Source organism: Merops nubicus, unplaced genomic scaffold (genome assembly GCF_000691845.1).
Source record: "Merops nubicus isolate BGI_N331 unplaced genomic scaffold, ASM69184v1 scaffold4228, whole genome shotgun sequence".
NCBI lineage: Eukaryota > Metazoa > Chordata > Aves > Coraciiformes > Meropidae > Merops > Merops nubicus.
The window spans coordinates 5,203-21,879 of NW_008626183.1; the positions used below are offsets into that span (position 1 = coordinate 5,203).

Below are 16,677 nucleotides of genomic sequence, written 5' to 3' on the forward strand. Positions count from 1 at the left end.
ACCTGAAAGCTCAAGCTGTTTCACTCCTGAATGTTTGTTAGACAGAACTGTAGCTCATGGATGCATCTTATGGCAGCTTAGTGCTACAGTTTGGGCAGAGCTAGCCTCAGACATAGCAGAAGAAGCTGCACAGATGTCTCTGGCGAAGACAGAGAAGACAGCATGGTATGCTGAAAAAATGTGAGGCTTAGGTCTAAGTTTAGGCTCAGATCTACGTTTAGGACCCAGGAGTCATCGTCACTTTTGCTACTTGTCAATGAGTGAGTCTTGGTAGCTCTGAGTTTATAAGGGACATCCTGGGCAAAAAGTAGTGGAAAAGCCTTATCCTGTGTTTAAGAATCACCTCTGCTTAACGTATGCTGCGATGAACAACTTCGGGTGCCATGGGAAAGGTTTATATGGATTTGGATTCCTCATCTGAAAAATAAATCTAGCCCCTAAAGTCAGCATCTTTGTTAATGAGTAATAGCCATGTTTCTTCACAGATTGCCTCTACCTGTAAGTAGGGTAAAAATAACAAAGCGTAGAAGCCGGGTAGCACTCACTGGTGTGAGTGGGTAGTGTGGTTTTCTGAAACCAGAACTGTCTTTACCTCTCCCGTGCTAGCATCTACTCCTGCTCAAAATGATCCAGTCCGCTCGTGAACCCAGCTGCAGCATATGACAGCACAATTACACGTCTCTTCCATCAGCTATCCATTGCTTCCTGACACCTCTCCTGGCCAGCTGGGCAGAAAGAGGCATATGCTAAATGCAGCAAAACTGCCACTGCTTGGAGAGCCAGAGCAGGGAGAAACAGCAGCACCATGCCCAGACCCTGCCTGATGCATTTTCCCTTTGGTTTCCTCAGCTCGTCCCAGCATGTTGCCAGAATACCTTTTTGGTCCAGCTGAATAGGCAGAATACACCATTGAGAGCGGGTTTGTGCCACGTATCAACCTGACTGATGGCTATAGCACTCCTGCACAGTAGTAGCAGTCTGGCTGAGTTCATGTGCCTCAGTTTCATCATTTGGTCAGTGCGTGTTGGGGAGACAAACAAAAAGGATATTTGTAGCTTGGTCATGGAGCCAGTAGAGGGGAAATGCCTTTTACTTCTGAGGAAATGTGAGCAGTTGCAGGAAGAGCATTGCTATTTCCCAGGTGAGCCCAGGAAGGACTGCAGTTAGCACACCCGACCCTCTAGTCTGAAAAAAATAGCTAAAATACAGTCTGCTGAGGAGAAAAAAGGTGTGGAGTATTTCTTAACCAGCCTTCAGGATACTGGGGGGGATGCATTGCTAATGACCCTGGTGATAACCAGAGAGTGTCACTCTGTTCCTTAGGAAGTGGCTGAATGCAAGTCCCATCCACACCAAGTTTTCCCCTCTGCATAGAATATTTGGCAGATGGATTCTGCTTACCAGAATTTGCTGGTGTTGGAAATCAACTGTTTCTGCTAGTTCTGATTCCTCATTCATTTTATGAGGTAATGTGGATCAATGACAATTCATAATACAGAACTAGACTCATTTCCAATTAAATGTCTCCCTCCAAGATAAAATTCCAGGGTAATTTTGTTCTCATTATGTTGATTTTCTTTTGGCTAAAGAATGATTAACTCATTAGCAACACACAAGCAGATGATTACGTTTAAACAAATAATACAAAAGTAGAAGTTTAAACTTTCCTTAATGGGAAAGAAAGAAAACGTCATGAATTTGATCGTATGAGAACAAACATGCTCAGTTCACTGAGTCAGAAGAAATAACAGCATAACTAGATCCAAAATACATCACAAGGAAAGCAGACCAGTTGGTGCTTAAAAAGCTTGCACATAGTGGCTTGGCTTCTATGAGGCACTGATGAAAACAGCTTTGATACCTTGGTAGCAGTATTTTTCTTTAGTTGCCAGTATTGGAGAAAGGCAATATAGAATCATTGGCTACAGGAGCATCTGGGTCATCAAACCATGTGCCTTCAAAATCAAGAGAGCTTCATTTCTTTGACCTAGTGAATAGAAAGCTGAGGGGATCTGACTGCTCTCTGCAAGCACTCAATGAATGCATGCAGCAGGCAGCGCAGAGAGCTGTGTAAACTGCAGGACAATGCTGGCACAGCAACACATGGATATAAACTGGCCATGAATACTTCTAGACAGGAAATTAGAAGGCAATTTCTAGCCATTAGGGGAGTGAGCTTTTGGAAAAGCTTTCCCGTGAGAGTAGTTGGGGAGGAAAATAATTAGTTTTAAGATGTTATTAAAAGGATTATAAAATGCAGTTGCTAGAGATAGGATGAGGTAAGTAGGATGGGGAAGAAATATGTCCCCTCGTATCCAACAAAACCTTAATATTTTACAGGAAGGGTATGCACAGCATTATGTGGGACCAAGAGATGTGTTAGGGGAAGATTCATAAGGTATCTTGCTATGTATAGAAAGACTCACATGGACTTTTAGACTAAACCAGAGTACTAAAGACCTACATTTTAATCACTGAAATATCCTAGGCACCTAACATAGTTTTTAAGCATGTTTAGAAATATTGTTAAGTTGTCAGGGCTGGACAGCTTGTCTTTTTCAAACGTTAGTCTGATTTACACAACCACACTCCAATACATTGTCAGTTCCTCCCATTTTAAAGAGGATCCAAGGTTGGCTGGTCAGTGTGCTTGTCTGATCCCTTTAGTCTGTCCTGTTGTTTTATTAATCTCCATTTCCAACTCTTTGCCTGGGTGACTGTCCCTTTGTGTGTGTGTGTGGATGGGGACGTATGGGACTCTACATGCCAGTGGCTGGCATGAGACTGTGGGTCAGAGGGGCTTTTGTGTCTGGTATGCAGCAGCTGGAGGGACCAAAGTGCACATGCCTTGTGTGTGTATGTCAGTGTGTGCAGCTGCTAATGAACACCAAGCTGGACTAGCAGTGGGCAGGACAAAAGATTTGGGAGCTGAGTAGCTACTCATCACGCTGGGCTGGGTACTGAACAGGCTGCATTGTCTCAGAGTTGTCTGCTGAGGAACCAGGAGGTCCAAGCCAGCTGTTGGGAAGACCATAGTGCTTCTGTCGGGGCCCCACCTCTGTGGGGCTACCAGATTGGCTTGGCTAGTAGAGATCCTAGGTCTGGGCCAGCTACCAGGAAGACCAGTGTATGTGTCAGCACTTGAGGCGACTGGGAGATCGGTGGATATAGAGGCCACCTACTCTGTAAAATGAGCTTAGCTACCAGGGTTCCAGTGTGCCTAAGATGAGCTACTGGAGGGATCTACCTGTACTTCTTTTCCATCAGTGGTCTTTCATCCTGATAAGCCAGGAAGGGCAATGGGATTATGCTTTTGGTGCTATATTTGCCTGTACTGATTTTTCTTTGGAATATGTATGTAATATGTACATATTTGGGTATATATGTAATATTCCCTCTTGAGAATACCTATTTGTCCCTGGTTTGGCTGGACCTCGGGACTTATAGCTGCAGCAGCCTCTGTGGGGATACCAGATTGGAAAATTCCTAGCATGGGGGAGGTACCACAGATACCTGCCCCATAATGCTTTTTTTCCCTCTTTATTTGTAGGTCGATGCCAAACTGTCCAGAAAGGTATGATGTGACTTTGCTCGCTGGCCTTGGAGAATCTCAAAACCTTAAGTATTTCTTTATTATTTCCTGGCAAGTTTTCTAATGTTGGTGCTATAGTAGGTCTTGTTCCTAGAGAGATGATCTCTTTCACACAAGGTAGGATTTGTCTCCTGTGACAATAGTATTTGCTAGAGGCTCAAACATAGAGCCATTACTATAACAGCCAGTAATTTTATGAAGAGATATCTCTCTATTGCTTCCTTTTCACCTCTGAGTGGGTTGAAGGTATTATCAACATTTATCTTTCCTAAGACCTCTTAACCTGATTTCTTGAAAAGTATTTTGTTTATGACAATACATATATAAGCACATTTATGGGATTCCTTGCCCGTGAGTCAAGTCCCAGAATAACTTTTGATCTCTCTGGACAGTTTCAATCAAATGTCACAGAGGGGCTGCATATTCAGAATTAAGGTCTTAAAAATTTTGTGGGGCCAAGCAAAGAAAAGAAATATCTTAACTGATGCCTTCTCCACTGAAGGAAAAAAAATCTGTATGATCTCACTCCTCATCAGTGAATTCATACTAAAAGGCAAGGACAGAGGAGAGTGATATCACTTTATTCAGGAATCTGAGTGTTTTCCAGTGTTAGGCAGCAGCAAATTCACACCTCAGCAGGGCATTTTTCTCTCTTATGGATTCTCTGGTGTTTAATAACCTTAAACTGTATTCTTAATTTAAATCATATAAGATTTAATTGACTATAAGACAGCCTTTCCTTTGGAAACCAGGCTTTATTAATTTTGATGGTTTCCAAGCTATTTGTTAAAAGAACGTTCATGTGGGCCTGGTACTCCAATGTTTTCTGGCCAGGGATTTATCCTTTTGTTGCTGTTCATGTATTGAATTACAAAATAAATCTCATTTTAAGAACAGGGCTTATCAATCAGATAACCCCTGGTGCCGCATCAAATTGTCAGATACCATTTGAATTCTGAATGACATCTACTTGCATCAAACTGCTCGCAATCAATCTCCACACCAACCACCCTTTCCATCAACTTTTTATAAGTGGTTTTAGACATCAAAATCATTTGAGAGTATTGCAAACTGCCTCCAGTCTGCAAACAAACAAACAAAAAGTTCACTGAATGTCTTATTTGTTATGTTGTCTTTGAACTATACAGAGTGCCAGTGAAGCAAGTTATCTTTCATACGTTCATCTCCTTTTCACAGCAAAATGCGTGGACATTTCCTTAAGTTCTTGTACTGATGTTGCCTATACTCAAACAATGTATCCCAATTTTCTGGATCAGAAGTCTCGGGAAGTGATTGAGTACAGCTCTGAGTACATCCTCATCAGCGTGCTGCACAACTTGCTCCAGGGAGAATGCAACCCAGACCTGAGGCTCCTGGGCTGCTCAGTGCTGGCCCCGCAGTGTGAAAAGGACAAAGTTATCAAGCCCTGCAGACACGTCTGTGAAAACCTGAAAAAAAATTGCCTCCCTGCCTTTGATGCAATAGACATGGCTTGGCCCTACTTCTTAGACTGCGACCGCTTTTTTGCTGGGGAGGAAGAGGGATGTTTTGACCCGCTGGCAAAGCTGCGAGGTGAGGAAGGCAGCTCTGCTGACACATCTTACTTGTCTAGATCGAGGGGGCCTCATCTCACTCAGCTTGACATGTCTATGACACAAAACCTCTCTGCTTGTCATCTCAGCTTGTCGTCTTTATAGACACCTGTAAGGTGTGATTCATTTTGTTCCACCTATATTAAACACTTAATTAAACTGCTCAAGAAGCATCTGTTTTTCTCCCTCATAGACAAAAAAGTGTCAAGACAGGCAGCTCAGAGCTAGATGTTTGGACTGCCAATGTGCATTTGGATGAGCCCTGCCCTGTGTGATAGCTGTCTGTATATTTGAAATATTTTATTTAAACCTGAAATGTTAATGCAGTCATAAATTCATGCCTACTTGACAAACATAACAGCTCATTAAAATAATCTTATTAATGATTGTCACAGATTTTTGTTTGGATGAAGAAGAACCAGATAACTGAAGACAGCTGAATCTCATAAAAATTTAATGTGATCCACCACATTCAAAGGAAAAAAATCTGTACATTTTGTGACTAAAATGTGCTAAGCATGACAAAAAGCAAATTATGACTGGATATAATAAGTTTTAAAATATTTGTCAGTGTGCGTATGTGTTAGTGTGATTATGCAAACAAAATATGCCACGATAAACAGTGTAGGACGTACTACATAGACTTCAGGTTTTGATTGCAGCTGTATTTTCTATAATCCTACTCCTGAAGAAGGTATGTTGCAGAAAAGTGCAGACATTCATACAATTCTTTGAGCACCATGGTTTTAGACACTGTGTTACAATTTTCCTTTGCAGGAGAAGTAGATGTTGAGGAAGATTTGCCTTCTGATTTGCCAGCAACTTTTATTCAGTTCAAACACCATTCGTACTCTCAAATGGTGAGCACGTTGAAGAAGACTGTGTCTAAGTGCTCCCATATTGCAACAACTTACAGTATCGGGCGCAGTTTTGAAGGGAAGGATCTGTTTGTGATTGAGTTTTCAACCAAGCCTGGACACCATGAACTGCGTGAGTTATATCAGTGTTGATCAGGTTGCTCGAGGGGAGCCCAGATTATCCAAGTGAAAGCAGGTCCTTTTAATGAGATATCACTTAAACTGTAAAAAGCATTGATTCAAACCCATTTATCCTCCTTCGTGTTCCTGAATTAGAACAATAGCTGATGATTCATTGTAGTAACTACAGTCCTGTTGCAGTTTTCTAACTTTATGACCATGGTTGGCATTTGTTGTCCCTAAAAGTATGACCGTGTGCTTGGTTGCAGTACCAGTATGGCTATTACTTATTTGTGGCTAGCGTACAAACAGGTTGGGATAGTCTTCTGTTCCTGGCCTGCCCTCTCCATCATCTACCACTTCCTCAGTTTCCTTTTGCACCAGGGATTTATGTTACCATAGCACCTGAACACCTTTAGGATAGGAATCCTCACAACTTCTCTGCAAAGGGGAACAGTGCTGATCTCTATTTTGGAGATTCATCACTGAGCAAGGGCCAGATTTTCAAATGTTCTAAATTCTTAAAAATGCATACTTGGGGAGTATTAGGTGTTGTTTTCCAGTTACCAGCTCCCAGCTGAACTATGGTACCTGACTAAGTCTGGTGGATGGACTACTGTGGCCATTACTGCAAACCAAGAGTCTGAGGTTGTTGCTTCATCAGACTAGCAGCAGTATCAAAACAGCCTCAGCAGTGTAGCAGAACTTCATCTGACAATACTTTATTAAGATCATCATGTCAGGCCAAGCTACTGTGTCCTCTGTGTGCTGTGCTGCAGTGGAGGCAGAGAAGACAGCAAAGGCTGGTGCTAGCTTTGTTTACTCTTGGCCACGCTGCCTTGCATGGTGTAGAGGTATTCTGAGGTGCCTTTAAACTTGATCAAGACCCCAGTAGGCATCTTCAACAGAGCAAAGACCTACATTACTAATTCCTGGCCTATCATCCTTTCTGTCTTGGGTAAAGAAGAGAAGTTGCAGGTGTCTTTTTAATCTGATATTCTATTTGCCAGGAAAACAAAAAGCCTATGAATCAGGCTTTTAAATTAAATCTGTGATATGGCATGATAAAAAAGGGCAGTTTAACATATTACCTAGCATTTCCTTCTGCATCTGTTGCTTCATGCTGCTCAGGACAGCACAAAAGAGGGCTGAAATAGCTCTAGAGCTGAAGATTCAGCCAGTTTGAGGAAGCTGGCACATTAGCTCTGCACCAGCCCTCCTCTGGTATCTAGCGCTGTAGGCTGGCCAGAATCGAAGGTGAAGGGATAGACAGGAAAGGGTGTCTCCAAAGTGCATCTATTTTCTACTTTCCATTAGTCTCTAAGGAAGGATGGAAATTGAAAGAATAACTGCAAGGAATTGTGAAGTTGTATATTTCAAATAGTATTATTCCAGGGCTATTTAGCCTAAATACCACTTTTTATGCACAGCCTGTTTTCTGTTCCAGATCGAGGGGTAATGTATTACACATCTGCAGGTCATTTCTAGCATCTGTGACAAAATAAGGCATTGAAGCTGCCCGAGCTAAATGAGAGTGCCAGGGGTGTATCTTGTTCCTTCTCAGCCATGGCTTGACATTTTTGTTTGCAGAATTCTTTGTTGAAAATGAATGATGAGCCCAGCAAAAGCTCAGAGGAATGATTGCCTCCTATGGTTTGTGATCCTGAAAGTACACTTCCTTTATTTCACACTATTGAAATTGTCACTGAACTGACTTGTAGCGGAAGGAAATTAACCTGAAACTAGTGTGATATTTACAGGAACGTATGCATTAAATTAGTGTAAATAATACTTTCTGACTCATCGGCAAGCTATTTGAGTTACTCTGCTTTTGGAAGCCATCCAGGTGTAATCAAATTAAAACATCTCATTACTTCATATTCCACAGTTAAGCCAGAATTCAAGTACATTGGCAATATGCATGGAAATGAAGTTGTGGGGAAGGAACTGCTAATATACCTCGCACAGTATCTGTGTTCGGAGTATCTTCTCGGCAACCCTCGCATCCAGACCTTAATTAATAATACCAGGATTCATCTCCTGCCTTCACTCAACCCTGATGGGTATGAACTGGCTGCAGAAGAGGTAAAAGACTTCTTATAAGAAAATGTTCAGTGCTTCATCTTGCTGAAATTACCCATGCGAAAGCAGAAATTGGGAGGGGAGTGTCATGTGTGGGAGGGAGTGTTAATAACTGGCAACCAGAATCCCAAGTTGGTTTGGTGGTAGGTTGCTTTCCAAAGATGATGCAAACAGAGCTAAGAGGAAATCAGAGCCACGTTTGTCATTTTTGCTGCCTGCAAGCGATGACTGTTACTTTTTCACACATTTAGCACTGTCTGCTCTCAGTTCTAGAACAAAATGGCCACTGACTCACTGTAATGACTGTTAAATTATTTTATAAGGAAATGTAGTTTATTACTGTGGAATAGATGTTTTTCCTCTTTCAGAAGAACAGATATAATAAAATGTATTTTCAGTACTGTCATGCTTTCATAATAGATGACAGCTTTCAGAGATCACCTGGTGTCTGAAGGAGACTTGTAAAGGCCAAACTTCTGCTCTGTGCTACCTGACATTCTTCTTTTCGCCTCACATTTACTGCTGGCACCATTAGCATGGAAATGGGACCTTTCTTTTTCTCATGTGGTGAGCTCTGGCTGCTTTATGAGTGTGGTGTTCCTCCATTCTGCCTGACCCCGTCTTGGAGCGTCAGCTGTATTTTCTTTTTCTCCTCCTCTAACCCACCGTGCATGCTGCTCTGTGCTGAGTGAGAAGCTGCTGTGTTCCTCTCATGAGTCACATCACTGGTGAATGAAATGCTTCCTGTGTGCTACTTAGTGCATTAGAGTTTATGGGGGTAACAGATTATTCTGAAGTGTGACTTTTTAACAGTATAGACGTCTTCAGTTTACTTTTAAAAATTTCCCTTGATTAAAATGTCATTTTAAACAATTTCCACAAAGTGATATTTTGAGACAGGAAGTTATTCTGCTGTTGGCTTCTCTGTTACAAATTAGGGAGCTGGTTACAATGGATGGGTCATTGGACGACAGACAGCTCAGAACTTGGACCTGAACAGAAATTTCCCAGATTTGACGTCTGAGGCTTACAGAAGAGCTGGGATTCACGGGGCCCGCCTTGACCACATCCCCATTCCACAGTCCTACTGGTGGGGTAAGGTATGAATTACAGATTTTATAAATCACATATACTACAGAGCATCTGAGGAATTAAGAAACTGAGATTGCTTCGTCTGAAGTTACTCTCTGGCAATCAGATTTTATAAGTAGGACTGAACAAGACAGGCTCAAAATCGGCATGAAAAGTCATGGTGTAGGTCTGGCCTAAGAGGCAGGTGTCACACATCTGGGAAAATTTGTGGATAATTTGCATTTTGCTATTTTAGATTAAAAATAATGACTGTTAGGAGGGAGTCGCAAGCGTGTAATGATTCATCATCAGTTACTTGGACTGTGGTAGTGTGTTAAAGACTTTATGGAGCTGGCGCTCCTTGTACAAAGCTCTGCACAGGTTTGATGCAATAGTGGTTTCTGCCTTGGAAAACTTAAAAAGGCTTCATGTGAAGCTGTGTGGTATCAGCTTCCACAAAAAGGGTGTTTATGAATAACTGTACCCCACTGGAGCAATAGAAACAGCCTGTCACTCTGCAGTGGTGCTGGAAGGGAGAGATGCTGCTGCCTCCAGTCCTGGAGACCAGGAAGGACGCAGCAGTGCAGGACCTCAAACTCATCATCACAAAGTTTCATCTTATGCAAGGTCCAGGAATGCAGAGCTGAGTCCTACTTGTGCTGCTGGCAGTCCAGCAGCCCCTGGCACTAGCAATTCACAATGGAATGTAGTTCCTCTTGACAGAAGAAACACAGGAAGCCAAAATATTGGGAGCTTTGCTTTTCTTCTGCTTCTAAACTCAATTTTATTATAATTCAATTCTTATTATTAGCACAGAGCCTCAGACAGGTGTGGAATAGGGCTGTTTGTGCTGCTGGTGTATTAGCAGAAGATTTAGAAACATGGAATCACAGAACCTTTAGGTTGCAAAAGACCTTTAAGATCACTGAGTCCAACAATTAACCTAACTCTACCAAGTCCACTTACTCCTGCTGACCACACTATTTCTCATACTAGCCAGGATGTCGTTGGTCTTCTTGGCTACCTGGGCACACTGCTGGCTCATATTTAGCTTGTTGTTTGTTGATAAGTAGACCCAGGTCCCTTTCTGCCTGACACCTTTCCAGCTGCTCTTCCCCAAGCTTGAAGTGTTGCATGGGGATTTTGTGACCAAAGTGCAGGATGTGGCACTTGGCTTTGTTGAACCTCATATTGCATCAGCCCATCAATCCAGCCTGTCCAGATCCCTCTATAGAGCCTCTTGACCTTGAAGAAGATACTCAGACCTGGGGAAGACCACTTGTGATCAGCTGCCAACTGGATTCAGCTCCATTCACCACCATTCTTTGGGTCTGGCCATCCAGCCACTGTTTTGCCCAGCAGAGCATACACCTGTCTAAGACATGAGCAGCCAGGCTTTACTTAAGTTCAGGTAGACAACGTCCACAGCCTTTCCCTCATCCATTAGGTGGGTCACTTTTTCTTAGAGGAGATCAGGCTCATCAGGTACAACCCACCTTTCATGAATCCATGCTGACGAGGCCTGATCACCTGGTTGTCCTGTATATGGTTTTTAATGGCACTCAAGACAGTTTGCTCCACAACCTTCTCCAGCACCAAGGTCAGACCGACAGGCCTGTAGTTCCTCAGATCCTCCTTTCAGCCCTTCTTGTAGATGGGTGTCACATTTCCAAACCTCCAGTCCACTGGGACATCCCTGTTAGCCCGGGCTGCTGATAAATGATGGGAAGTGGCTTGGTGACAACATTCACTAACTCCTTCAGTACTCTTGGGTGTAACCCATCTGGCCCCACAGACTTGTGTGTATCTAAGTGATGTAGCAGGTTGCTAACCACTTCTCTTTGATAATGGAGGTCCCATTCTGTTCCCCATCCCTGCCTTCCAGGTCAGGGGGCTGGGTTCCCAGGGAACAACTAGTCCTACTGCTAAAGACTGAGGCAAAGAGATTTGAAAGACCATACTTGAGCTTTCTACTCTGTTGCAGGTGATCCCATATGAGGCCAGGTCTAAATCCCAAAGGCATCCCCATATTTTGCTACCCCAGTTCACAGTAGAGAAATCCAGATAAAAGGGCTTCAGGATAAAGTACCCGTGAAGATGGAAGGCTGTGAGAGGCTCAGTACTGCACGCTGTATTAGACCACTGATTTTCAAAAGAATTAAGTTCAAGAAGTTTAGTCTATTTTATGCATGTAGTCATACTCACAGAGTCCCCATAACTCTCTAGATTTTCTGCCTCTAACCCTTCCCAACTCCTGCTTCGGTTCTGGTGCTCCTGGTGGTCTTTGGGATGGTCAGTGGTAGGCAGCCACTTGCAGAAATCATTTTTACAACCATGTATTTCGCTTTCTTAGACACTGTGTAACATCATAGCAGTTTATAGAGGGCTGGGTGGAGACAGCCTAACATTTCTCCCAGGGTTACTTCCACTGCTCCAGCCAGCTCAGCCCCAGCTGCAGCATACTGGTCACCCCAGGGTGTCTGTCACCATACACAAGGTGGCTATACAATCACCCTCGTCTGAGCTCTGCATCAGTGGGTGCAGACCCAGGGTTATAAACACATCCCTTCTCCTGCAAACCTTTTCTTGTTTTTGAAGAAGAAATTGCAATAAGGTCGTGGTCCAGTGATTCATTCCTCAGAGCACCAACTAGAGGTTCCTCATGGAACCTCTAGATGCTCTCCTGACCCCAATGTGGGTCCTGACCTATACAGCACCCAAAGCATCTCCAAATCCATATGCTTTGCAGAACAAATGAGGGAATCCATTTTCTGTGACCTGGATGGCACCACAAAATCTCTGTGCCAACTGCAGTTCCACATGGTTGAGAAACCTGGCAGTAAGCAGTCTCACAGCCTCATGTCCCTCTCCTCTGCTGCTGATATCACAGGGCAACCAAATCTGCTCTCCCATAATGAGCTTCAATTTTGTCAGGCAGATGAACCTGTGGCTCTTACAGTAGTTGGCTTTGTGTATGCAAAAGCATTAGATTGGGTGTTTCAACACCAGCCTCTCAGTTTTCATTTACTTAATAGAGTTTATTACCTGCCTTATTAAAGTAATTATCTCAGTATTGCAGGGCATTGTATAAAGATCAGAAAATGGAAAGTGAAGTCCCAGCCAATCCCAGAAACTCAGGAGAGCTCCTGCCTCCCCATAACCTTTGCTGTACCATGTGTTTTGTTCCCCATTATTACAAATTATTGTAATGAGAGCTCAGACTGAGGGACTTCAGGCTTCACCTGAAATGAAGTCAGTTAAATTGTCTTGATTCAAACAGAATTTGGAAATCTGTGCTGGTGGAGGTTGACATAGTCTTTAGGAAAATGAGTCTGATTGCTTCTAAAAGGGAACAAAGAAATCTTTGAACACCATGGAGACAGTGACTAATTGCAGTATAATTGACAGAAATGAGCTTCAGGTTTAAAAAGGGTAGTGGCCATTCCCTGTACTTGTGCAGCAATTGTTCTTGTAAGATGGGTACTTTAAAATTGATCTCTGACTAAAAAGCAAGAGCCTTAGTGAACAAAAAAAAAAAAAAAAAAAAAAGTCAAAACCCCCATTAAAGGAAAAGTCTCTGAATAGTCAAAGGCCAGAGTGACACAGATAGCATCTGCTGTCATCCGGTGGAGCTGGACCAGGTTGTGCACATTTCAAAGCCTTAATCACTGTACATGATGTCACTGAAATGCTATAAGGATAAAAATAGTGACATTGAAACTCCTGATTTCCCACAACATTTGCTTCAATAAGACGCCAGCTCTGTGACACAGCAGTGTCTCGTGGCCTGTGCAGCTATCTAGTGGAGAAGTTGACTAATCAGGGGAGGGGTTGAATTTAGGACGTCTTAAATAAAAGTACATTTCACCTTTGCCCACTGAACTCCAGAAGCAACCTAAAAATCATGTTACTGAGGTCTGAGGCTGCTGTTTGCAAGCAGGGCTGCTTCTGGCAGCAGGCATGCCCCTCTCTGGCTGGGCAGCAGGAGCTGTGGCAGCTGCTGGCAGGGCAGGGAGCTGCTGACATTTTGGGGGCAGCATCCTCCTTGGAAGTGCTGGTGCTACAGGGCTTGGAGGGCATGATCTTTGTGCCAGGTCCTCAGCTGCTCCAAGAACCCTAAAGAGGGATCCATGCTGCAGGTGCTGCTATTCACAGCCCCTTACAAGCCACCTGGTATCTTCTGCTCTTCAGAAGAGATGGGCTCAAAGGAGGTGAGAGTTCAGGTGAGAGTGTCTGGGTCAGTGCCAAATTCAGCTGAGATAAAAGTCATTATCACATCATCCCAGGTCACTCTACAAAGACAAGAATAGAAGATACTTTGCTACAGATAGTGTTCTCAAACTCTGCCAGGTTCCTTTCAGGAAGCCCAACGGGCTGATTTCTTGTCCCACCTCTGTGTTGTGTGAGTGGGTGTGTGAGGCTGCAAAAGGTGCAGAGCATTTGTCCTTTCCGTCTGGAGTGCCATTTATTTGCCCTTTAAAAAATGTTTTTCAGGTCATGCCCTCCCCTGGAAACTGTGTCTAATCTTCCCAATTATGCAAAGCCCCTCAGCTGGGTTTCTGGTGTACAAAGTGCATTCTGTGTTTTCCCGAGTTGATCAGACTTTACCTGTAACACCTCATCTTACATTTAAGTTGCTTCTTTATAATACCAAGGTTGAAAGGTTTGTAACACAGAGATTCAGGGGCTGCCACTCGGCTGATAGATAAAATGGACCTGGCCAGCTTCTGAGGTCCATTGGCACAATCTGACTTGTGTCCATATGCTAATCTCTTTTGCTGACTACATGGCCCAGCACAAAAGACAAGATCATTAGCAGTAAACACTAGTAGGCCAGACTTTTATCCTGCTGCAGGGAATCCAGGAAAGGTATGGTGTGGCTAACAACAGGAGGAATAAACAAGTCAATATATTCAGACATGGTGCATAATGTAGCATAGGAAGGAGTAAGCCAAGCTAGAAACCAACTCAACAGTCCAACTCCAACCACACAGAAATCACCACAGCAATTGCCAAAGAAAGGCATCATTACATATATATCCCTCATCCTGTCTTGTTCTCGAGTGTGTGTCCCACTGTTGCTGGAAACTCTTATTGCAGTGTGCAGTCAAGGAGCCCCTCCAATAACAGGAAACCCTACAGAACACACCACTACACAGGTAAACTTCCCTACTCACTACCATTAACTCTAGAGGCTTTTCAGATGGCACAGCTACAGTGGCTGGAGGCACTAGTTCGGCTCAATGACTATAGATTAGCACTTTAAGGAAACCTGAAAACTAGGACGACTCTGTTGATAACTCTGGCATCTGATGGGAAGTAGCCTCCTGCCTAGATCAGGGATGAGCAAGGTGAAATCTTAAATCATCCCAGGTAAAAACTGTGTTTAGACATGCCTTTTTCCTGAGATCCTTTGCTCTTGTACCTCATTTCTGGGAGCTGTAGTATATCCATGGTGTACTTTTGCTTCACAGCATTTTTCTCTGTGCCACATCTAAGTTTGTGCTACCCACTGCATCTCCAAAGCTGTGATTTACCAATAGCAGAATAGAGACTGACCCAAAGAAAACAGACACTGTTGCAACTCTAATACATAGATCTTTCGGGGTTCTGTTTGGTATGTTGGTTTGGTTGTTGGTTGGTTTGTGGTTTTTCCCTGCAGACTGCTGACTCAACTCACTGTTACTGCTCATCAGCCTGTCTGGGCATCCTGGCAGGAGGATTTCCTGATGGCAGATGGAATCCAAGCAAAGGGTGATACAGTGTTAGCAGCCCTATGTAGATCATGACAGATCTTGCTCATTTGTTAAAAACCTGCATATCTCCATTTGTCCGGATTAGCAGCTTCTGCCCTCACCCACTTTTTCCCCTGGTAACGTCACAAGCTGCAAGGAAGAAACCCTCACGTCCTCCGAGGGCACTGGCATGTGTCTGGCTTGCAGGGACCGGCCACCAGATGACACTGTTACTCCAAAGAATTCACTAACACAGGAGCAAGCCCTTGAAATTACTCTTTAGAAACAGGAGGTGAAGGAGCCTTCTGCATTTTGGGGGGAGATGGGTGCCTGGGCATCCTTAGGAGTCTGGTGCACACTCCCTTGACCACTGGTACTGACCACAGAGTGTTGGAAAGACAGATTTTGTAACTTCTCTGCAGCAGTTCACTACAGGTAGGCTGCAGTCACTGTGTGGTTTATGTATCAGTTTTCATTTATTTGCAAGTCTGAACCAAATGATAGCAAGTGAGACAATGTATTTCCAACAAGTGCTGAGAATTGCAAACTGATCCCTGTATTCCAGTTTATTCATCCAAAGTCAAACTCCCATTGATTCGGAAATGAAATTAGGTAAGTTTGTTTTGCTTGGGTGGTACAACACTACAATTTTTCAAGCCTAAAATGCTGCTGTCATCACTCTGAACTGCTGAAAATGTCACTGTAATAAAAAGTTACTCTTCTCTCAAAGTTTCTCTTTCTTGGATTATTTATTTATTTATTTTTCAGTTTTTCCACAGTGAACAGTGTGTTTCCTCTGTTCCCTAGAGCAAACTGATGCTCTTCCCCCATTAGCCTTGGGTAAGGAAGCCTCAGCATTCTCCTTTCTGACACACTCCTTCCTTCACTGGGTCCCATCCTACCCAAGCTCAAATCCCTTCAGAGCTGCATGACTACTCATAGCTTTTTTTTTTTCTCTGGGATTTCAGGTGGCCCCTGAGACAAAAGCAGTCATGAAGTGGTTGAGGTCTATCCCATTTGTGCTCTCTGCCAGCCTCCATGGGGGTGAGCTGGTCGTGACCTATCCTTATGACTATTCAAGGCATCCTATGGAAGAAAAAATGTTCTCCCCTACACCTGATGAGAAGGTAATACTGTTTATGCAGGGTGAGCATATTGGTATGGTTTCTACATATGGAGCTATGTAAACTTTTTCCTTCAGCAAGTAACAAATTTTATTTCAGTTTTAGATGTGTGTATAGGCATGCATGTATGTATTAAATATAATAAATACTTTTATATATATAATGCAGGTGTATATACATATAGAAAATATTAATTATATACTTACTTAGTGTGCTTTAAAATACAGGAACATTATGCATGATTAGCTCATTCTGGTTTTTTTTTAGATTTATCTATATTTTGTGAGGCCAAACATGATTTCACAAGGCACAGGTTAAGGAAAGCCAGGGTCTTACTATATAAAGGGTGTAGGCTGTGATTTCTTTACTCCTGTTTTCGAGAAGAAAAGGAACAAGCCTGACCAGCAGTTTTAGTTCCTATTGAAATCCATAGGGGAAAAAAAAAAGGTTTTTTTTGCCATATGGTGGCAGCCTTGTAACATTTATTCTAGGTCAGATGAGGAG

General features: G+C 43.1%; 1 protein-coding gene across 1 annotated transcript in view; it reads left to right on the top strand.

Moving 5' to 3' along the window:
* The first annotated feature begins 3,558 nt into the window (after positions 1 to 3,558).
* Positions 3,559 to 16,677, top strand: part of CPZ (carboxypeptidase Z) — a 22,200-nt gene continuing 9,081 nt past the window's right edge. The window contains exons 1-6 of the mRNA XM_008945896.1: positions 3,559 to 3,574; positions 4,790 to 5,164; positions 5,962 to 6,174; positions 8,050 to 8,246; positions 9,182 to 9,343; positions 16,018 to 16,176. Coding sequence (XP_008944144.1) covers positions 4,846 to 5,164; positions 5,962 to 6,174; positions 8,050 to 8,246; positions 9,182 to 9,343; positions 16,018 to 16,176 — 1,050 coding nt within the window. The 5' untranslated portion in view covers positions 3,559 to 3,574; positions 4,790 to 4,845. The remainder of the gene's footprint in view (positions 3,575 to 4,789; positions 5,165 to 5,961; positions 6,175 to 8,049; positions 8,247 to 9,181; positions 9,344 to 16,017; positions 16,177 to 16,677) is intronic.